At 38.2% G+C, this 23,149-nt stretch overlaps 1 protein-coding gene across 2 annotated transcripts in view; it reads right to left on the bottom strand.

Annotated features, from left to right (window-relative positions):
- The window catches only part of abl1 (c-abl oncogene 1, non-receptor tyrosine kinase), a 34,073-nt gene that overhangs the window by 5,119 nt on the left and 5,805 nt on the right, over window positions 1-23,149 (bottom strand). The window contains exons 1-5 of one of the 2 annotated variants that reach the window (XM_007568791.2): window positions 9,411-10,320; window positions 3,940-4,104; window positions 3,056-3,351; window positions 859-1,131; window positions 580-664 (exon numbers count right to left, since the gene is read on the bottom strand). In XM_007568791.2, coding sequence (XP_007568853.1) covers window positions 580-664; window positions 859-1,131; window positions 3,056-3,351; window positions 3,940-4,104; window positions 9,411-9,495 — 904 coding nt within the window. In that variant the 5' untranslated portion in view covers window positions 9,496-10,320. Of the gene's footprint in view, window positions 1-579; window positions 665-858; window positions 1,132-3,055; window positions 3,352-3,939; window positions 4,105-9,410; window positions 10,321-23,149 lie in introns of those variants that run through there. The other variant, XM_007568782.2, reaches the window with a different exon arrangement.

Raw genomic sequence — 23,149 nt, 5'->3', positions numbered from 1 at the left:
CTGAGATTTAACGCCAAATTTGTGGCGTGCAATAACAGCCGTCACATGGACAGACTCTCCCACCTGAGCTGTGAATCTCTGCAGCTACTCCACAGTTGCAAAGGGCCTCTGGGCAGCTTCTCTTATTATTAATACTTATGCGTACCCTGTCAGTTTTTAGGCAATCGTCAGGTGATAGATCAAACAATTCTCAGTTAGAAAGTTTGGGATATTATTCTCTAACCCAACTCTGCTCTAAATTTCTCTACAACTGTATCCCTGATCTATTTTGAGTCTTTATCCATCTCCAAGATGTGTTTCGTTCACCAATATTCTCTAGCCAACCTCTAGGGTCTTCCACAAACAGCTAAAAGTTAAACTGATACTCAGCAATTAAATAGCAAATTTAAAAATGACTTGGTTGTACTGGATTTTACTTTACGTAGCAGAGTATAAAGAGGGATAAATATAAACATATACCAGTCTGTTGAATAAAATTCCTTCCACTCCACAATTGTCCACTACTTTGTGTTGGTCTGTCACATTTAAATCTAATAAAAAAAAAAAATAAATAAATAGTTAACTCAGTTTTAAACATACCTAAAAGCTGCACCAGGTTGGGGTGTTTAATCTCTTTCATAACTGCAGCCTCCTTGAGAAACTCCTCCACCTCCATTGTGTCCTCCTACAAAGTTGTTTCCATAAAGGAAGAAGTGAAAAATAAAAAGTTAGGATTAAAGTGTAGTTGCGTCTCTGTGGCAGCAGAGGGCAGCACTATTCAGCCTGACCAAGGAATTATATCTGCCACACTCCTAATATATTATGCTGGAGTTAAAATGTTTCCACGAGCTTGCATAAGAAGGATTTCTTTCACCTAACCTTAAGTGTCTTGACAGCCACAGTGAGGTTGTACTTCTTCCAGACACCTTCATACACCTCGCCATACTGGCCCCCTCCCAGTTTGTGCTTCATGGTGATGTCAGTGCGCTCCATTTCCCACTTGTCGTAGTTGGGAGAAACTCCATAAATGGTGGGCTTGTTGCGTTTCGGTGCAGGGTAATGCAGCGTGGTGATGAGGCCGTCTTGCACGGTGGAGTGGTGGTGCACCAGCTCCGCCAACGTGGTGAAACGGCTCTCCGACGACACGTAGAGCTGGGGGAGGACAGGGTTTTCACATCTCAGTGAATGTCTATTTATTACACTAGGGGGAAAAAAATGAACTAATTTATTGTACGTTTAACAAAAACATTTTAGAAATTAAAGTTAGGTGCAACATTTTAACATTTCAACAAAAACTTTTCATTAAACGACCAATGCTAAAACACATTGTGTGGAAACGTTAAGCTAAGCTATTGCTGGAAACAGTTATATCTGGAAAAGTTATGATCTTGGTGAGTCCCAAGCAAGGCATTCATCAGGAAGCTGGTGGACAGAAGTGTGTTGGTCAAGGCTCAGTAGACAGACTTTTCCATTATTCCACTGTTGCATAATACTAAAAATAGTTTCCTTGTGCATTACTTTATGTTAATAGCCTTGAGTGCATAAATTAAGGGAATACAGAGGAAAGAATAAAAAACACTTAACTGGCAAAAATACAGAGGTACAGAGGCCGTCTCAGAGCTGTTGATGTAATCTTCAGTTACTGGGGAAGTCCACCATACCAGACTTCTGACTTCCAGCTCAGAGGGATGATGGAAAACCATCATGAGAATGGGGAACCTTGTGCATGCGTCTGCTTTTCTCGGTCTGTGATTGTGCATTTGCATTTTTCATGAGTGAGCGTACATACTCTGCTGCATCTGTCTGCGTAAAGCATGTCTCAGCATGGGAGTCAGAGCCCAAGTCGGGCCTCGTGCGTTTGGTGCTTATTACACGACGCACGGTCGCGGTCGGAGGCATTCTTGTCATAGCTGGAGTTCTTGAAGCTTTCTCACCTTGCTTCATCACAGACAGGAAGGTGACGCGTGCAAAAATGATGGGAGTTCTTGAGGAAATCTCACACCAAGAATTTCAGCCAGTCTTTACCCACATACCCCTCTATAGATAGTTTTATGTAAAAAAAAAAATATCCTGTGGAATTTTCAAGCGACTGACATTTCCTAATCAAACATGTTGAACAAAGGATACAAATTTTTAACTATTATCTACTAAATCAGAGGTTCCTGTTCTTCGCCAACATTGAAAATTGTTTTGTTTTCAGAAGTTTATCAAAGTCTTTCACTGCCTATATAAAAAAAAAGCCATTTTATGTTTCCAACAATAAGGACTAGTTAAGAATAAACTCTTGGTCACCAAATGATCTCTAGGTAAATAACTCTCACTAAGAGCATTAAATTTAATTCTCTCAACGAGGTAGTAATCTTTTAAATATAGTTGCAGGAAGCTTTGCATATTTACTAAGTACAGGAAGGACTGGTAGAACATAAATTGTGCAAGCAGGATGCTGCTAAATCCTTCCTTTGTAGGAACTAAATCAAGGTAAAAAGATCTGCAATGCTGTTGCTACTCAGAACTGACAAGTAAAAGCCCTTCCTTTTATAACTTCCTGCTTGCGTTTTTCTGACTAGTACTAGGGGAAAAGGGCAACAATGCAACAGGACAGATAGGACACCATTAATGGTTCAGTGAGAATACTTCAAATGATGCCATTATGCCATTTGGTGTTGTAAAAATGTATTTAAGCAATAACAAATATATTATTGATAATGATATTATTGTTTACTCGGGTTAATGATGATAACCCGAGTAAACAAAGAGCAAATTTATGATTTCCTTTATGAAAGGTGGAAAAAACTATCCAAACCAACATGGCTCTAATGTCAAAAAGTGAAAACCTTCCAAAACCTAAGAAAAGGTTGTGCCACCCTAGGCATCAACAGCCACCACCAAGCCACTACAAAAAAAAAACAAAAAAACTGCCGTTGAATCTTATTCCATCGCTGTGGAGGAATTTTGGCCCACTCTTTGCTTCATTTCTGTCACTCTGAGGTATTTTTGAGAATGAGCAGTCAAGATTGGATTTGAAACTTTAACTGCAAGTACACTTTAAAGCGTGCGCGTCTCCAGTGGTTCCCACCTTGCCATCTGACGCAGTGTTAATCCTGTAATGGTAGACTCTCCCCTCATACCGCAGGGAAATGGACCTCTGTCCGGGGCTGCTCTCGCTCTCCCGGACCAGGAAGCTCCCGTTGATGCCCGAGCTAAGCAGGTACTCGGCAGCATTGCGTGACACGGGGCCGTGGTACCAGCTGTGCTTCTCCAGGCTGTTGACTGGAGTGATGTAGTTGGATGGCACCCAACCCTGGCCATTCTTGGTCTGAGCCTCGCACCACTCACCATTGTGGTTGTAACCCAGCACACGCAACTTCTCCCCTGCTCAATCAAAGAGAGTGAGAAGAACCAAAATGTTTAGAGAATGTCAACCTTAGCCGTGTTTACAGCTTTCTTAGATAATAGTAGAGATGCTGAAAAACACAAGGAAGGAAGGAAGAAAGGAAGGCTACCAGCTTCAGTGTTTCATTATCAAAATAAAAATGATTGCATTATCAGCATTATTGCTCAAGAACAGTGCAGACATTTTCTTGTTTACTCAAGTGGCTACAGTCCCTCCTTCCTTCCTGCATTTGTCTGTGTAGTCCATCTGTAGCATTGTTTTACAGAAGGCTCAGTGGAAAAAAAAAGCCCATATATGTCTGAACATTTTCAGGAAGTGAATTGAGAACAAAGAATAACAGAAGGGACACAAACAAGGTGATTCCCAGATGTAGTCACAACGCTACAGACCCAGTTTCTACAATGTGACTGGCTTCTCCTGCCATTTCAAGCCAGTAGACAGATAATATTCTGCATTATGATAATGCAAAGGACAAAACTCATACTTTTCCAGACTGTTACTTATTTTCTATATATGTAAATTTGGTTTTCAATTAAAAAATAAATAAATAAATAAAATCCTCACACCTTTAGTGATGCTTAGTGTGTTGTCACCACTTGCTACGAAGTCATAGAGTGCAACAAACAAATTTGGGTCATTCTCGCTAGGTCCTGCCAACAGGTTCTCTTTGGAGTTCCAGCGAGCCGCTTCAGACAGACCCTGACCCTCAAAGTCTGGTCTCTGTAGAGCTTCTGCGGGGGGAAAAAAAAAAAAAAAAAAAAAAAAAAAACACAGGTTGGTGGAAATATTTACAAATATCAGAAATACATGAAGAAATGTGACATGGGCAAGTTTCTGACAAGAAAGACATCCAGCAGTTTTGCTGCAAAAAAACAAACAAAAAAACAAACTCATAGCCATCTAAAATAAGAAGTTATGAAGCAGCATTTATGCTAAATGAATGTAATAATTATTGAAGAGTTAATAAAAGGGAAAGAACACCACCATAAAAGTCTATATTTCTTTACACATTTTGTAGCTGTTTGGGGGGTTTGTGGCGTGGAAAAGCTTAGAAAACCCTGTAGTAAGCCATGCTCAATGTGAACTCTTTGGGATCATGCCTAGAAGAAACACTTCTTTATTGTGCTCTTTAATCTTTTCTACATCAGTTTCAGCTTCCCTTAAGTGTTCAGAGATGACTTCCAAGAAAATCCCCAGCTGAGATGCTTCTGTGGGATTAAGCCATCCCTCGTCATTGTTCATGCCTCTGCAACATGTGATTTTTTTTTTTTTGAACGGACCAATCTCATTTTTAAGTATCTGTAAGATCTATATGTAGACAGTAAACTCACTTCTGCCCATAAGAATAATACTCCCAGAAGTGCTTTCAGGATCTTTGTGAAGTGGATGAGCATTAGCCTCACGTGAAAATCACGTTCAGCATAAAGAGTCAAACACAGGTCATGTTAGACTGGTAAAAACTGATGGATAAATGTGAAAATGCAAAACGGTTGTTGGTCACAGATGTAAAAAAAGAAAGTAAAAATGAAAAATGACCAAACTGGTGTTCATATTGAACATGACCCTGACAGCAGAGTGTAAGACAGGATTTCTGTAGCAGAGTGCTGCAATCAGTTCACGACAGAAAATATGATAAGAATTAAACAAGTTCATTTTCCAAGCCAGATCTACAACACAAACACTGCTGAAGGAACAGTAGGGAAGGTAGCAATTTTGATTTTGTTTTCATAAACAGATTTCTTTTGTTGATTTGTGGAAAAGGCCAAAATGCGGCTTTGCATCATGAGCCTTATAGTTTTGTCAAACCAAAATTACAAAAGCAAATAATTGCTACTAGGACATTTCTGTCAAATTAAATAGAAAGGGGAATGGAAATGACAGCATTTTAATATGCAAGTAAATATAAAAGATATGATCAAAAATACGGACATTTGAGATGTTTCAAGGCCTAAAATGAAGATAACTCAATAAAAGACTTTTACAGAAACCCTGATGTCTTTGATCAAACACCTGTGATCTGACACAAGTGATTGAGACATTGACTTCAACTGCAAAGGGAAATATTTCACATTAGTCTAAAAGAACAACCACAATACCACATAATGACATTCAAGCAGAACTCCACAGAGTGATGATATTATAATTCCTTCCCCAATTACAGAAGTCAGAGCCGAGCCAGAGGGATTCATTTCTGTCTGAAAAACCTAAATTTTAGTGGTCAAATTAAAGTATGTAATGTCCAAACCACTTCAGGATGCTGCATATATATTTTCAGTCAGCTGATCTAGATCACACAGGACTTTGAATGTCTAACAACTGCCACTTTTGTTTTCTTATTACATGTCCAACCCTTATTAGTAGCCTATGGTTCTTGATTAATACTCGTTATGACTCGACATTAGTCAAGACATGGCACGAATGTGCATCTTGATAATACAGCTGCAATTTAAAGCAGAGGGTTGATTGAAGATTCAGCAAAATATTTGATAAAAAAAAAAGAAGACAGAGGAGTTGCATGAATGAGATTATAGTTAAATATGATTCTATAAACATACTAAGACCCGGCTACCTGAACGTCAAGATCTGAGCTCAAGTTTGAACTGCGCAAGTCGACTACCGATGGACATAGCATGGATTTCAAGATCTTAAACAATAAGCAGACACCAAAGTGTTGCACAACTCTGGGAGAGTGAAGAGCCAAACAGTTTATCACATGACATTGTTGACAAGTTGCAGGAATCCCTGTTTTGGAAGACAAGGAATCTAGACCCATTACAAGGTTCTTTTTAGATCATAACATGTCATTTTGCTTCAAGGAAAATACTAAATATTTGATCCAGACTCTGAAAATGCCATATTTTTGTGTCTTGGTGGATGCTGGAGCAACAATACTCAGTCATGGACAAATAAAGCTCAGAAAGTCCTAATTAATACATTAAAACATGTCTCTAAAGGTGAAAGCTGGGTAATACTTGCTTAAAATAATCATTTTTCAATATATGAGATGGCATTTTAACTCAGTGGTACGTTCAAGAAAGTATAATAAAATTACAAACAGATGAGACCAGCAACGGTGCTGCGTAAAAAAAGCAACCAGGAAAAAAAAAAAAAGAAAAAAGATGTGGATCTGAAATTAAGGATGACTAACCTACTGAAAGCATAGCCAGGTCATTAAGTGTGAGCAGCAATAGCCACACACATGCACTTGAAAGGCCTCAATTATTGCAGCTCTTCATGCAAGGGGGGGAAAAAAAGCACACTGATGCTTTCTAGCCCATATAAAACACACATGAAAAAGAAAAATCAGGTGACAAATGAAATCCGTAAGGGAACCAAGAAGGAAAACAAATTAGAATAATTCTTGATCAGACTAAAGCTCTGTGGAGCTGCGAAGAGGGAAAATTACAGCATGAATTGGCTTCATTTCTGAGATGACCGTCAAAATGATTAAACGAGTGTGAAGCTTGTAAAAACTTCAGAGCAATGACGGCGCAGTAAGAGTGAGGGAAGAGAACAAGGTGAATAAGATCTAAAACTTTAATCTTAAAGATCGGCAGTCAACCTGGTAGGTCCTACATTGGTAACTTGCTTTTGATTTTATTTCATATTTAAGATATACAGATATACCATTTGCTAAAATATTTAATTTACTTTGTTCACATTAAGAATTTTTCATTTATTTCCTTGGTATTTGGCAGAACAGTCTTAAAAACTGGTGACTTGGATTAAACATTTTGGGTATCCTTCCACGAGATGGAGTTGGCCAATTTTCTCCAGACAGAACTGATGTAATCAAGTGGAGTTTGTAGACCATCGTGGTCCCTAATCAGCTCTACCAACAAACCTTCTATGGCATTGAGATGTGGGATTTGTGAAAACCACCCCTAAAAACTGTCTATGTTATCCTTAGACAACTACACAAGTCACTTGCTGGTATGCTTAAGGTCGCAGTTCACTGGACAGGCACATTTGTGCCCAAGCTTCAGGTTCTTGGCTGACAAAGCCTGGGTTGGCTCTTTAAATATTGTCTTAATGATTCCATTTCAAGTTCTTCCTTCCTGTTGAAGTGCACCAGTCCCTCCAACAACTCCACGGTATGGCACTACCACTCATCGGCAGTAAACCTGGGATAAGATCCCAGATGTTTCATTTAGAGCTGGGCGATGTGGTCTAAAATTAATATCAAGATCAAGCCTATTTGTAAGTTCCACTTTTGTTTTGAGAGATTTGTCATTTTGATCAATTACACATACCTGACCATCTGTAAAATCCAATCTGATAATATTTTCTGATCTGGACAATGAACTACATGTATCTTATTCTGCAAGAGCTGACAGTCCGTTGAAGAGTTATTTACAATGCATGCGTCTCCGCTGCGCTGCCCCTGCGCACTTCGCTGCTGTAGCAGAGCAGTGATTACCCTAATTTTCTCTCCATGGCTCTGCTCCACTGTCAACCCTAGAAGTGCTCCAAGAAGCATACGTTCGAAATGAGAGATCGCACACACAAAAAATCAACTGGTAAAAGGGATGAGAAGTGTCATAAAATACTCTAGTTCTCAACTTCCAAAACTAATATTTTTCTCTCTGTTGCTCTCTCACGTCATCTGCCTTCACTGATGCTCCTACTGCAACTTGAGTGAGAGAAATTTGGGCACAACGCTTTTCAGTGTGTCTGGTGAAGGGAGTGCATCCTGCTGGATTCCCTCCCACGTCCCCTCGGTTCAGAGGGTAACGCCGACTTCTGATTGCTTCAAATGGAGAAATGTTCCCGGATTTAAAAACTGGCTCAAGTGGCGCTTGTAATTCCAGTTTATGGTGCAGCAACAGAGCTCAGAGTCCGCCTGCAAATCAACATCTAAACCCTTAAAAATGTGATTTTACACTAGCAAGCACAAGTGGGTTCCTGTTTAAAAGTGTTCATTCAATATGCCAAAAACAGATTGCCTGGATTGTTTTTACGCCTTCTATCAATATGACATACACAGCACAACCTCTGACCTCAGAAACTCAAGAAAAATGTCTGCAGAATTTAAAAAAAACAAAAAAACAGCATGCTTTCATACCATATACACAAACCACTTACAGTTGTTATACCAACTTGGAGAAAAGCAGTGTCATTTTCCTTGTTCACAGTTCCAGGAAAGTTTGTCAATACTTGTCGAGTCCCTGGTTCCTCAATAACAGATAAATCTGGTGGTTCAATGACTCCCAAATTGAATGAGTGGTGTAAAGTAGGTGGCACTAGTCAAAAAAATTTTTGACTTCCCATTTGACACCTTGAAATTTGGCCTTTGTCTCTTCAGGAATGTTCTGCTCTTTCCTAAACTCCATCTTCAGCACATCATCACAAGAGTGCTTCTCCTTTATGCCGCTTACATCCATTCTTAGGAGTGTTGGAGTAGGAAGTAGTTTGCATGATAAGTTCAGCAGATGTGCAGTTCTTCCAGGTGTTTGCTAATTGTTTTTGCTCCAAATTGAAACATAGAGAACTTTTTGTTCCTCCTCTTATTAAAGACTCAGTCCCTGTCATTATGAAAATCACGTGGACTTCAACTGTGCACAAAATTAAAACCACTATATCAAGATGTCTTTCTAAATTTTTATAGGCACACTGAAAACCTAATGAAGTAATAAAGAACAGCAAAGAAGTGAAAAGTGCACACAGAGATTAGATTCCCCCTCCCCTCCTAAACAAGAGTTAAGTGGGACATGGCCAGGAGTCAGATTTCCTTGTATTCTTTTTGCTGTCTTTTTTTTCCACATTTTTTTTCCTCTCTAGCCAGCCAGAGTGTCTGGCCTCCCTCCTCCTCCCCTGTGCTTTCTCTCTGCTTACCCTCCCTGTTCTTTAGTTTCCAAAGCTCAGAAATCACATCAAAACTTATCGTCTCAAAACCTCTTCTTTTTTTTTTCCTTTACTCACCATTCCTAATTTTCCTCGAATGTTTTGACTTTTCTTTTTTATTAAACAGCTGCGTTTTGTAAACAATAGGCCCGAGCTAAAAGACAATGCCATAATGGCCATGAAGTGTTCTTACCTTCTAAGTAGCAGCTGGAGGATGACGAGAGGCCCTTCTTAGATTTACACCCCACCAATTTCAGGCATATCTCCAACATTTTCATCTGCTTTTTTCCCCCCACCTTCCTGCCGAAATTATAGTTGCTTGATCAAATCCGACGTCACTCAAAAGTTTCTATCTACATTTGTCCCAAAAAAGGAAAGATCAGGCTAAAATGTGGAGAGATTTCCTTTTGTCGGTTCCTTCCAGTTGCCGTATATATCCTTCTCGTCTTTCCTTTCCTTTTGAAAACCCGAAAGAGCAGCTGTCCGGCAAAGCCTACCAACTTTTTCTTCTGAGCGTCTCCATCTTTTTTCTCGTTTTTTTTTTTTTTTTCCTCCCTCCCTTGTTGACTTTAGGACTTCTAGCTACATCCACTTTTAAGAGGCAAAACAGAAATCCAGAGGAGCAGCTTGAGTCCAGAGAGTTGGTAGGTGTGTAGAAGTAACGGTAGAGTGGGCATTAGCGCAGGGTGGACGTTGCCATTCCCCTCTCCTGTCCCCTGTGTGAGCGTGTATCCGAAGCGCAGGGACCACTCGTGCTACAGCAGCCAACAAAGGGCCTCTTTCAAGCTCTGCCTGCTGCACTCAGTGACATCAGCTAAGCCCTCCCACCTCCAAAAGTAGGAGTGAGAAACTGCTACCACACACATACACGCACACGCAGTTAAAAGATTCCCAACACCTCACCAGCATCCAAACATCATGTCAGCTTTAAAAGTAAAAGCTCCAGACGACTAATTCACCAAACACCTAAATAACTTAAACTCCACATAGTTCTTACACAGTCTTCTTTCTCCTCCTTTTGAAGTCAAAATGATTAAAAGATGCTCCTCCTCCAACTTTTCAGCCCCTTCCCCCTCTCTGTCTTTCTACCATGCTCTGTCTTCAGTCATGGTTTTTCCCCCTCTTTCTCCACTCTGAAATGTTTACAGGTTAAGAAATCATTTCTGAAAACAGGACTGGGCCATTGAAGGCAGAACTAAAGCTCTCAGCTGAAAGCGTAACATTTATCAGTTTTTCCTGCGTTTCATTTGTCACCTAACTAGGTCATTTTTTCCCCCCATACTTTCATGTCAAAAGGGAATGAAAAAGAGCATCTGAATACATCAAAATGAAAACAGTATCATTGTATTACATGCATCAACATCTGTGGAATTGTGTTACTGGGGAGAAAACAAAAACCTACAAATGAACCGCACAACATTGAGCTCGTGTTGGATATTACTAGTGGTCTAGTAGAATGTGAATATTTACATACTCCTAGACCTCTGCCTCTCAATTCCTCAAGGGATGGACAATTATCATATAGTTTGTTATTGGGGGAAAATTATAAGAATCATGATTTATTGTTGTAGCAAAAAGCTAAAGAGGTTAAAAGAACTCTACTCAGTTTGATTTAGATTGCTTTTGCTGTTTTAAAATTTTTGTGTCACTGCTGGTTCCATCAGTAAATATCTGAAAATATTACAGAATGCAAGTGTTGTGAAACTGGTAGATGCAAGCTTCCCATATTTAATGACACTGGTGTACCGAAGCAGTAAATTTAAATTTGATTTAACTGGTGAGTTTTATCTTTAAAGGAGGAATATATTGTAAAATCGATCCTGGCTGGTGATCAGCACTAATCAGCTTATTGAAAACTTTAAAAAATCTGATCATTTTTAAATCAGTAAGGATCTATTCATAAATGCTACCAGCTTATGATACAAACAACACTCTCTGGTGTGCAGGTGTTTCTCAAGAAAATTAGCAGTTAGCATTAACAAGGCTAACTGCAAATCTAAAATGGAAAAGATAAGTTCCGTAATCATTTTATAACAATAAAACTGTTTTTTAAGGAAACATATCAAATAATAATTGTGTAATCAGTGTAATGACCACCTAGTCAAACATAGAAAACAAGTCAAAGATGACAAGAAGAATCTGGATGTTTGGATAAGAGATTTTCTGCTCTTAAAAGTCACCTAAAAGCTGCACAGAAAGAACAAAATCACTGAATCCACAAGCACGGAAATCCTTTAAGAAGCCCTTAAGTCTGTGGAGTTAACAGTTAATACGACACAACAATAATATCCCCGATACGATTATAATGGGTGCTTATGTGTCTGTCACATCAACAATCACAGAAATCCATCAACATGGCATTAGTCTGACTTTTAAACCCTGTGTGCTGACCCTCAAATCATTTGGCACTGTGATGCCCCCCACACTCCCTACCCACATCATCAATGCCGTGTCAGTATGACAAACATTTGCCTACTTCTCATGCACCACCCCAAAACACCAATTATAAAGAAATGCAGGCTTCCTAGAGCTCTGAGGAAGGCCGATTAACTTACCGCAGCCACATAGAGTTGGGGAAGATGAGAGGATGAGGGCAAGAGAAGAGGGGCTGTAAAAATGGAGGCAAGAGGAAAAAAGGTTGCAGATGGAGAGGCACGAAGCACATTGTTTGGAAATGAGCTCATAGCGGAATAGCTCGCGTTTTATACTGTGGACTAATATGTTAACAGTTAGCTGACGTACATCCACCCACGAGATGGTTGCCGGTGCTTTGTTTCTCACTCCTCCTGGATACACAATTCTTTTCTCCAAACCTTGATGAAAAACCAGTACACTGGCATAACGACTGCCGTTTTCTTACTTCAACTTTAACTGTTAATCATATATTAGACTTGGCACACTAGGATATAACCATAATCACACTGACAGTGGTAAAATAGGGCCAGCCAACATTAGCTATAAATCTTGTTCATCTATTATGTGGAAGAGGAGTCATATATGCACTTAAACCAACAAGCTTTCTAATTACAGAGTTTGAAAAAAGAAGGGGGGGAGGGTTCAAAAAGCTGTTTCTAATACATTTTGTTCACTGTACATAATCGAGTATTTCTTTGTCTTAACTCCATGAACATTTAAAGCAATCAGAATTAGTCAGGTGGAAAGAAAAGAGAAACACGCAGGAAGCAGGTATTCTGAATGCGTGGATGTGTGTTTGCACATGTGGCTGTTTACTCTGAGCCCTCTGCTGAAAGCAGCCAGAGTGTCTGAGGCATGCAGACCAGCAGATGAAGCTGGGGGACTTAGATTTCCGTATAATTTGCCACTTAGTGTAGTCCACAGGGAGGAGTGGACACTTGAGACTGAACTGCTCATTGCTCTAGTTCAAGGTTTTAAATCCGCTTCTGGTAATAGCCACAGTGCCGACACCGTTTGTAGCCAAAACTCCTCAGCAGTAAAAGTAATTATTTTACAGATTTTATGATGAAGTTGTTCAGAGGCAGTTACATTTGAGTTAGCCTTTCAAGGCTTTTGGGTGCCATTTTGACGCAACTTGCCCAGTTAACTCAATGGGTTGGCACCGAGCAAGCTAAGCTTTCATAAATGACACTCATAAATTTCGACCACAAGCAAAAACAGCAAAACCCTTTGCTTAATTCTAAAAAAACAGCCTGATAAAACTGATAAATACATAAATAAATAAATATAATAATAATAAAATGAAATAAATCTGGAATTGTTTTACAGAATTAAATTGGCATTGATGGATAATTTTCTAAGGTACTCTTAAACATTTAAATGTTATTTTAAATAAAAAGTAAGATATAATGATATACCAAGATTTTTTTTGTTTTTTGGCATGACTGTACAGACGCACATAGTGGGTTGTTTTAAATTTTAACTCATGCAGAACATTTATGTGCAGAATTCTACTTTCCGCCACACAGCTTTAGAAAGCAGCACCAAAACAAAACAAAAAGGACCAGCTATCGCCAAAGTCGGGTTTTTCAGAACGTTATACGCTCTGATTCAGCTACAGTTATGATGAAGAAAGAAAGGGAGGTCAAACCAAAGCTTCAGGTCAGAGTTTTTAGCTCGCTCTGAGCTTAACCCAATTACTCCCCTGCATTTCAGACAAAGCAATCTTAAACATCACTGGTATGAAAGAATATATTATTCGCACCCTGCTGCTGTAGGGCTCAACTGGCCCCAACTGCAATGAGAGCAGCAAATATGTGAGCGTACACTGATGCCGTGTAAGCATCGGTGCGTACATGGCAATTGTCAGTCCGCCAAGAGGCGGACTACAATTTTCTTGTAGTTTTACTGTTGTCTAAGAATTTCAATAATTAACTAAATCAAACCACATCTTCAGACAGTTTCATAACGTCTATTCTTTGAAATGTTAGAGTAATTTTGATAAAATAAACATATTAGAAAATGTTAACATTCTTTGTTGATTGCAAAGAAAAAAATTGTGAAATAGTAAAACCTTTTTTTCCTCGAATATCCAAAAAAAAAAAAAAAAAACACCTCTGATTATAACCAAAAACTTTTAATGTCTTGTTGAAGTTTTATTTAATAGACCAACACAAAATGGTGCATAAATGTGAAATGTGAATAAAATGATGCATAATTTTTATAGCTATAGTATGATTAAATTACATACAGCTAGACTTACTAAATCAGGTGACCTCTCGAGGAAAGTGGTCGCACTGGAGTTTATTTAAGGATATGTTGTCATTCTGGGCTTAATTCTGTGATTTAACAGCATAAAAAGACAGCACTATCATAAAAACTGACAGAATTAAAAAAAAAGAAAAAAAAAGAAAAATTGTGCACATTTTTCTACTATCAATTGTAAATGCTTTGGAATTGTTATCTAGATGCCTGGGGAAAGACCCCGTTCGTCTAAATACCCGTCTGAGTAAAAACAGCAATAGATACACAGAGGAGAGACTCTGGCTATGACTGTTGAGCTGCAGTGGTGAAACTGCTCAGGCTTCTCTCAGCGTCTAAGTGGATCCAGATGCAGCTAGCTTTACAGCCCCAATCTTATCCTCTTACAGCGCTATGAAGAGGAGTTTAATGCAAAACCAAGAAACAGGACAGAACACCAATAAAGTCAAATTTGAGCTGGCAAGGGGAAAAAAAGGAAAGGAAAAGCCAAACAATGCACACTGAAATGAAACTATTTAAAAGAGAAAACTTCACAAGTTAAACATATCTCAACGTGTTTAACCAAAAAAAAAGTGTCCAAATTTTAAATCATATCCAACTTAATCATCTGTCAGTAAGTAAGATGAGAGATGTTTTCTGCCCAAGACAGCAACACTGAGCTGATCCCAGCCCTGTCCTTCTGGCGTCTGAGGTAGCAGGTTGTCTGTAGAGAAAACAACAGCTGTGTCCGGAGCTGCAGCGGCCTGCTTGGGCATGGAGCAAGGAAAGGCAGTAGGGGAAGTTTTTTTTCCCTACACGAGTGTTCGCGTGCGTGCGTGTGTGTGCGCATGGAACCAGGTGGCAACAGATTCTCAGACTGCATTCCTAACTTCACTTGGAGGCACTCTCTGAGCATGCAAATGTGTATTTTATGTGAGGGTATGCAGGTTAAAGCAAATCAGAGAGAAAGATAACTTATGTTACTTTCAGACTACAATGATGCCATGACTGAGCTTCAGAATGAATAAGAAAATCTATGGCAGTTATGCAAGTTTCAACCAGTGTTAACTTTCATCTGACTAAATGTAATTTAAATATTAATTGCATTTCATTCACCTGTGGACATTTTGGCTTTAAGTTTAGTTTTAGTCAACTAAGTTTACAAATTTAGTAAATCACAAAGGACTACTTTTTTTATTGCCTTCCACATCTTTAGAAAAATTCTTGTTATACTTAAGTAATGAACGTCTCTTGTAGGAGTGGACATTAAATTTTATACAACATAGATTAACTGTTAAACAAAAAAACAAAAAAAATCCTGAATAATATCCTTAAGAAAAATAAAATAATCAGATTTTGGTTAATCAAGCGCATGTTTATCATTGCCATCAGTCATGCTATACCTGAAGAATAAATGTTTATAAACATCATTACTATTTTTCCTGTAAGTAAAATGGTTGCTGTGAAATATTCCAGATCAAATATACAGATTTGTTAAAAGAAACAGACCCTTAACTCCATCAGGGATTTCAACTGTGATGAAATGCCAAAGTGACATTCCTCAAATTTGTTTCACATAAAAACAAAATTGTCGTCTTCAACACAGAGAGATGCTTATTTGCAGTCGGTCCATTTTGATGTCAGTTTTCTGTAAATGATAAGACTGAGAAGTGGAAAGTTTTTATCATATAATACAATTCTTGAATATTTAAGTTACTTTTTTTATACACATGAGCTAAGTTTTTTGTTTTGGGTTTTTTTTTGGGGGGGTGGGGATGAGTGACTGGAGGGGTTTAACCACTGTAACATCAAGCCGTGAAGCTACTAAAAGGTTATATCGTTGCTATCAATAACACTGTCAGCTTAAGGGCAAGAAGCTGACAGAAAAGCAGTATTAGTTACCAAAGAAGGCTGTGCTGAGAAAACAGTTTGGATCAACACTTGGGTCAGTTTTATGCTGCTCAACAGACAGAAGAGCTTCTGACAGATCACAACATTAACACTACAGTCAATCATCCAATCATTCCAGTCTTGTAAAAGTCTCACGTAGTTTAGGACACAGAACTGGAGCATAGCTACCCCTACTCGACAGCCTGCTTCCTGCTGTCTTTTTAAGTTGTCATTTCTGCAGGTGTTTACCATTGCTGCACATCCACTTTAAAAACGCTCCCATCAACACTCTGTTTTCTCCATAGTGAGAATTTAGGAGTAAATGCTCCTATGTATGAACAATGAACAATTGGACAGATATTTTCCTCCAAGCATTTATTTATTCTTACTCATTGACAAAAACATCAATCATTTTACTTATAGATACCTTTATTTGTACTTTGTTATTTGTACATAAGAAAATTACCAAATTTGACTAAAGATGTTCTTAATTTTCTTAGTCAATAACATCGACACGAGCTGCAAAAGGTATTTTAGTCTTGATTTAAAGGAATTCAGTGTATCGGCTGTTTTGCAGTTCTCTGGAAATTTGTTCCAGATAAGAGGAGCATAAAAACTGTATGTTGCTTCTCTGTGTTTGGTTCTGAGTTTAGGGACCCAGAGTAGACTTGAACTAGAAGACTTAAGAGGTCTAGAAGGTTGATACAACAACAGGACTTTAATGCATTTGGTATTAAGCCATTTAGAAATTTAGAAATTAACAAAAGCATTTTAAAGTCTATTCTCCAAGCTACGGGAAGCCACTGTAATGACTTTAGAACTGGGGTGATGTACTCCATTGTCTGATCTGCTCCAGCTATCTGATTTTTTAGGTAGACTTATGAAAACACTGTTGCAGTTTCTCTGGATTGTTCTGGGACAATAATCCTTTAATCCTGGAAATATTCCTAGGTGATAGAAGGCTGACTTTGTAATGGCTTTGTGTGTCTTTGGAGGTTCAGGTCTATGTCCATCACTACCTCCAGATTTTGGGCCTGATCACTAGCGCTGTACAGCTGAAGATGTGTACTGGCTCTAGATCATTCCTCTTTAGGTCCAAATATAATTTCTTCTGTTTTGTTTCTGTTCTATTGAAAAAAGTTATGGCACATCCATGCATTAATTTGTTCTATGCATTTGCTCAGTCCTTGACATTGTAAAGTAGAACTCTCAAGATTCAAAGTTGTTTAAATAATTCATTATATATTGTCATTAGATATTGTCAGTTGTATATTGACACATTTTTCTTCAAATTAATCAAATTACAGTTGCACTTTATCAATCAACTTTATTTCAAAGTCATATCTAAAAAACCTCTAGGGTAGCCAAAGTGCTTTACATTAAAACATATATATAAAAAACCATGCAAACATACATACAAAATGTACACATACAACAAACATGGCAGGTGTATTTTAAGGGGCCATACAAGACAAGGTCTTTGCCAGTTAAATTTAAATCTTAATTAGGTCATAAACACCAGATCAGATAGGTCAGGGTTTCTTATGTAAATAGGCTGAAGGTGATTAATCTTTGCAACTATCTGAAGAAAAACACCAATAAGATTGTTTTGCACTTTTCAAAAACATGAAACAATTACAAAAGAAATTCAATCATTAAAACAGAGAGAAAAGAACGAGGGAATGAGGGAACTTCACCAGTTATTTGAGAGGGGAATGCACAAAGGATTGCATATTTCTCCTTGCTGCTGCAGCTTGCCCTAATGTTTAACTCTCACTCCTTGTCTCTGAGCATAATAGGCAATATTACTCAACCCACCTTTGATGCAAGAGACCAGATACAAACATGTGATTCTCTTGGAAGCAGAGCGGATAGGCTCAAGAGAAATGTTTTGGCAGGAACCCAAGAAGAATGTGGTCATACTGAGCAGAGCTCAGGGTTACACAATTGGCCTTATTTTCCCTGCAGAGGAATTTTGCATGCTACAATGGAAAGAGTACAGGTGACAATATTAAAACTTTGGCAGAATGCAAACATCAAGCCGAGAAACCTTTTTTTATGCTGAATGAATGTTACAGTGTTGAAATAAAAAACAAAAAACAAAAACAAAGCTATAACTTATCAGAGGCATGCAACTTTTGTGGCATACTTACAGTTGAAAAATGGGCCTGTTTGGAAAAGTTTGCTTTTCCAAGCAGAAAAAGCAAACTTTTTCAAAATAAAGCTTAGAAAATGTACAAAAAAAAAAAACTAAAACAGATTGCAGGGATTAGTAAATCTTACAATAGGAGAGCAGAGCAACTTCAGAAAACCACTGGGTGTCACACTAGAGCAGGACAATAAAAACTCCAAAACAAACTGTGCTGTGGCAACATCATCACACAGCTACAGCTTTATATGTCAGTTTATGATTTCAAAAAGGCTTTGAAAACAGCCCGGATAACCTTTGAATGACAGACAAACATTACATATAAACATATGCTCGTCTTGATTGCGACTACAAGGGGTTCAGATTTATGTATTTGTTAAAATCCAAAACAAACAATTAATGCACAAAGATCTCAGAATGGTCACTTCCCATAAATATTTTGGAACCAACAAGTCTCACCATCATAATCATACCCCTTATGTTTATTCATTTCAGGTACATTTTCAGAGCTCTTCTTAAATACTGTTTGGTTTCATTAATCAGCAACTTTTATCGACCAGCACAAGAGATTAGTAAACACAGATTGCAGGATGTGAAATGGTAAAGCAACTAACTCCCTTGCTTTTCTTCACTAAACTGTTGAGGCTGGTCATTAATTAGTGTGACAATAAAGGGAAATTTGTTTTCCACATGGCCAAGACTTGATGAGAGGAAAAAACACTGATGGGAAGTGATGTGTCATCTGGCCAGAGACAATCGTGTGTTCCAGACAGAAAAGGCCTCTGCAGCAACGCTCTCACACATCACTGAACAATCAGTCCTAACAATGCCACATATTCTAGCGCCATCATTATCAGCCAAGTTGGTGAATCTTAAAAAGATTAGATTAAAGACTAGTACAGATAAAACAAAAACTTGGATTATTACAGGATTTTTCATATCTGTTTTAATTAGCAAATAAATTAGCTAAGTGACAGGGACATCACCTGAGGATTTCATTAAAGTTTTGTCTAATGTTACACTCAAATTTGGAGACATAGCCAACCAGGTCAAGGCCACCAGAGGCCTAACAGCTGGCCTCAATGAATATTACTAAGAGCTGCTCTGTGGTTGTGTGTCAACGTGTGCCGTACAAACACACACACGTGCACAACAAGGAAGAATCATGGGAAGAGATTTTGGTCTCTAGACTCCAAGGATTTCTCTACTTTCAGCAAAAAAACAAAAAAAAATACATTTACCGACTAAAACTAAAATGGTTAGCCCAATACACATACAGAATCTACCGACACAAATACACACCTGGCACCCAGAATTTGTATTTTTTTTAATGTAACCAACAATTGGTTGGTCAAATGTTTTTCGTCCTCGTCAACAAATACGCACATCTGTACTATCATGGTTTTATCAGGTATAGTGTGCTGGTACTGGGACATAATCCATTTTGCCTTCAAAACTCCTTTAATTCTTCATAGCTTAAATTCAAAAGGGTATTAAAAATTCCTGCAGATTGGTCGGTTGGACATGCACGACCCAATACCCTATTTAATGCTTTATTTACCTGAATTGTAATGTGAATAGAAGTAAATTCAATGCCATCTTTAAGATATTAGTTTTAGATGATTTGAGCTTTCTGATGTCATGCATTATCCTGCTTGTAAGCAGCAATCAAATGACAGTTATAAAGGGACAGACGCAGTCCACAACAGGCATTTGTTGATATGAGAGAAACACTATGACAACCTTTAGTGAAAATACCACAGTATCATTATCATCACTCCTTTTCACTCGGTGCACCTCAGACTTCCAGAACAAAACAGACCCCTGTTATTTGTGGAAATACTCAGATGACTCTGTCAGGTTTATCAGAGATGATCAAGAAGTTAAGTATAGAGAGATAGTGAACCACTTGGTAGCCTGGTTTGGAAACAATAAAGCAGGTTATTACTTCATACTAAAAGGTATTTAAAAAGAAAAAGTTTTTATGGTTTTAGAATTGAAAACGTAGTACCTTAGTACACTTTGAGATCAGACCATGCCATGTCAGCAACAACTCTCAGCTGTGCTATGCTGGATAAAATATGCTTAACAGGTATCTGAGTGGCCCAAAGTGTGCCAAGAAAATTTCTATTAGACCGTTACACCACCACAATCTGAACTCCTGAATCACATGAAGCAGGATGGGTCCATGCCAAATTCTAGGTCTGCCATGTGAGTGCCCAAGTTAAAACTGGGACTCACTCAGGTCAAATTTTCTCAATCTCTTATTAACCTATTTTTGTGACTCTCTTTGAACTGTAGCCTTAGACTGCTGTAGTTGGCTCACGTTGTTAGCTCATATTCTTCTACTTCTGCAGCCCATCCGCTACATGGTTTACACATTGTGCATTCAGAGATGATATTCTACACACCTTCATTGTAATAAGCTATTGTTACAATGTTATCTATTGTCTATTATCTCAAACCCCTCTGCCTTAGTCTCCTCTGACCTTAATAAGGTAAGTTTGTCCAGACACTTGTCAATTCCATCTTTTCAGATCAGTCTCTGTAAATCCAAGCTAAGTTTGGGTGTGGAAGTCCCAATAGATCACCAGTTCAAAATCAGTAGAGTCCAGATGATTGCCTGATTATTCATTTGTATCAACAATTGGACAAGTGTAGCTAATGCAGAGGTAGGTGAATGTTTAAGACATGAATGTTGTGCTTCCTGGAAACAACACCTGAGGGATACTGAACCAGTTTCTCAGCAGATAACAGCTCTTCCATGACCGAGTGCTTAGACTACTTCAGAAACACTGACATGATTGCTTCATTCATGTACTATGCTCATCTGCATCAGATGAGTTCGTGTACTTTTATAATTACCTTGGTGTGTTTTCTTTCCATTTTGCTTCTAATCATTTAGATGGTTTGCTAGTCCAGAATTCAGACATGCAACTAGAAAGGCCTCAGCTGAAGTTCATGGGGAAGGAAAGAAGCCCTGGTGTGCCCTTACTGAGCAAGCAAAGACATGTCAATGGCCTATGCATTTCCCTGTCACCCAACAAGTTTAGCTGGCTGAAGAACCTAGCCTGGTACCTTTTTCCTCAGAAATTTGCTACTTCAATATAAAATCATAGCCGTAGTTAACCGTATGAAAGCATTTCTCGCTTTGGATGTTCGTATGTGTCTGGGGAGCTGGAGATAAACAACAAATATGCATTTGTTTACTCTTGATGGCAAAATAAAACTTAATAAATACAGCATGCATGTATTTTAATGTATGCTGCTAAATATTTTAATGCTAAATAAGGGATCACTAAAATGTTCTAGCGCCACAAAAGAAACATGGCTTGAAATGAACCAAACTGTGAAATAATGCTCTGTTATGGGAATGCTTTATAAATAGGGCCTCTATGTCACAATCAGCAGCCATTACCAGAACGTAAGGCACACCTGCCAAAACGGACAGGAATGCTAAAAGGGAGTAAAAAGAACTTAAAAATCCTCCTGTTTGTGGATACTGATCTACATCAGTTGTATGAAACAGTTTCAAAGTACCGTACATCAACCCACTTGAAATAAGTGTATAAAATAATTAGTTAGGATAAAGAGGATACCTACTTCAACTTGCATTGAAATTGTGGTAGCAATATAAAGTTTAAATTCAAAGTGGCACAGACACTTTGCATTTTAACTACAGACACTAACTAGAAAAAAATATTTCTAACTACCTAGTAAGCTTTTATAATAAAAAAAGTAATCAGATGAATATGGCATGTCTGGACAGACCTGGCAAGATATCTCTGCTTTTAACTTATTCCCTGGTACATCAGTTTGTATGTTTTTACATACCGTTTTTTTAACAAAACAAAACATTAAAGTCAGCTAAAAATATTCTAGGCATATCACAACTATCTTCAAACATTACAATCGGTACTAACCAGCCAGTGAAATCACACCAATCCACTGTACAGTACACAATGAAGCCAAAGAACAGACAGGTCTTTGCTTGCCTCCTTTACTGCCTGTGTCTCTCTCTCAGGCAGCTGCATGCAGAGGTCTGAACCTGCCTGCTGGGAAGGAGCAAGGCAGCTGGTTATCCCACTTTTAACAAGCTAAAGCTCACCAAGAGGCAGAGAAAAAAAAACATAAAGCTGTTGTTGCTGCCCTGCTCCTGCACTGTGACTCACATTCCCTCTTATGGCCTAACCTGCTCATCACAAGGGAAAGGGGGCAGAAAGGGAAAACAAATATGCCCCGTTGCTGACCCTTTGCAAAATTAGACCTTTTTAACCAACAAAAGGTTTCACTCTGTTTTTCTGACCTTCCTTGACAAGTCTTAAACAAGACTTTTGAGTCAGTGGGTAGAGTTTTCTTACAAAGGCAATCACTGTCCGATGCTTTTTAAAGATAGCTTTGAACGGCTGATGCTCTTTTACGGAGGATGTTTTTTCCAACACAAGCTGCATTTATTTTAACAAGCAGTTTATCATTCCAAACATTGCCATCTTTTTGTACAAATTAGGTATTTAGAAATATTAAACTTTTGAATTTGTACTTATTACAGAGCCTAGTACTTTCCACTAGAATAGGGTGTGTAAAATTTGCATAAGACGGTGCATATTATCTCAAGCCAAGCGTGTAGAAATAAAGCACAGCCACTTTAATTTCTATTGTTTTCTGAGCGTACTTCATCTTTGTTTTAATAAATAATGACACTGGATTCTGTGGCGTAGTTTTGCAGCTGGATTTGAATCATTTCAGAACCTACCTACCACAATAGCTAAAGGGTGTATTTTCCCAGAAGAGGAGAGTTACTGGAATTCAAAATAATGAAATGTAATTTGCTGACTGAAGGGTGTAAGTTGCTTAAAAGTTAAAGTATTTCAACAGGATAAAAGATTTTTTTCAGGTTTCTTTTCCAGATTCCAAAACCCTTTTTCTCCTCATCTGACTACATGAAATCGGTTTCAAATAAGGCAGCATCGTTTCTGAATGTCTGACTATTCCTTTTGTTGGCATATTCAAGTTTTATATCTCTGTGGATACAATAACAAGCTATCATCACTGACAATTAGCATAAAAGGGGGTTTTTGAGCATAGCGAATCCACCCCAGAACTGCACTTGTTGGTAATATGTTGCTGCCAGACCTGATTTTTTTTTTATTTATTTATTATTTTTTCTCTATTTTTTTAGATTGTTAAAAAAAATAAAACAAGAGCCTTTCATTTATTTCTGCAGACATCCCGACAAC

The sequence above is a fragment of the Poecilia formosa genome, unplaced genomic scaffold (genome assembly GCF_000485575.1).
Source record: "Poecilia formosa unplaced genomic scaffold, Poecilia_formosa-5.1.2 Scaffold6, whole genome shotgun sequence".
Taxonomy (NCBI): domain Eukaryota; kingdom Metazoa; phylum Chordata; class Actinopteri; order Cyprinodontiformes; family Poeciliidae; genus Poecilia; species Poecilia formosa.
This window is presented reverse-complemented; position numbering and strand designations above follow the sequence as displayed.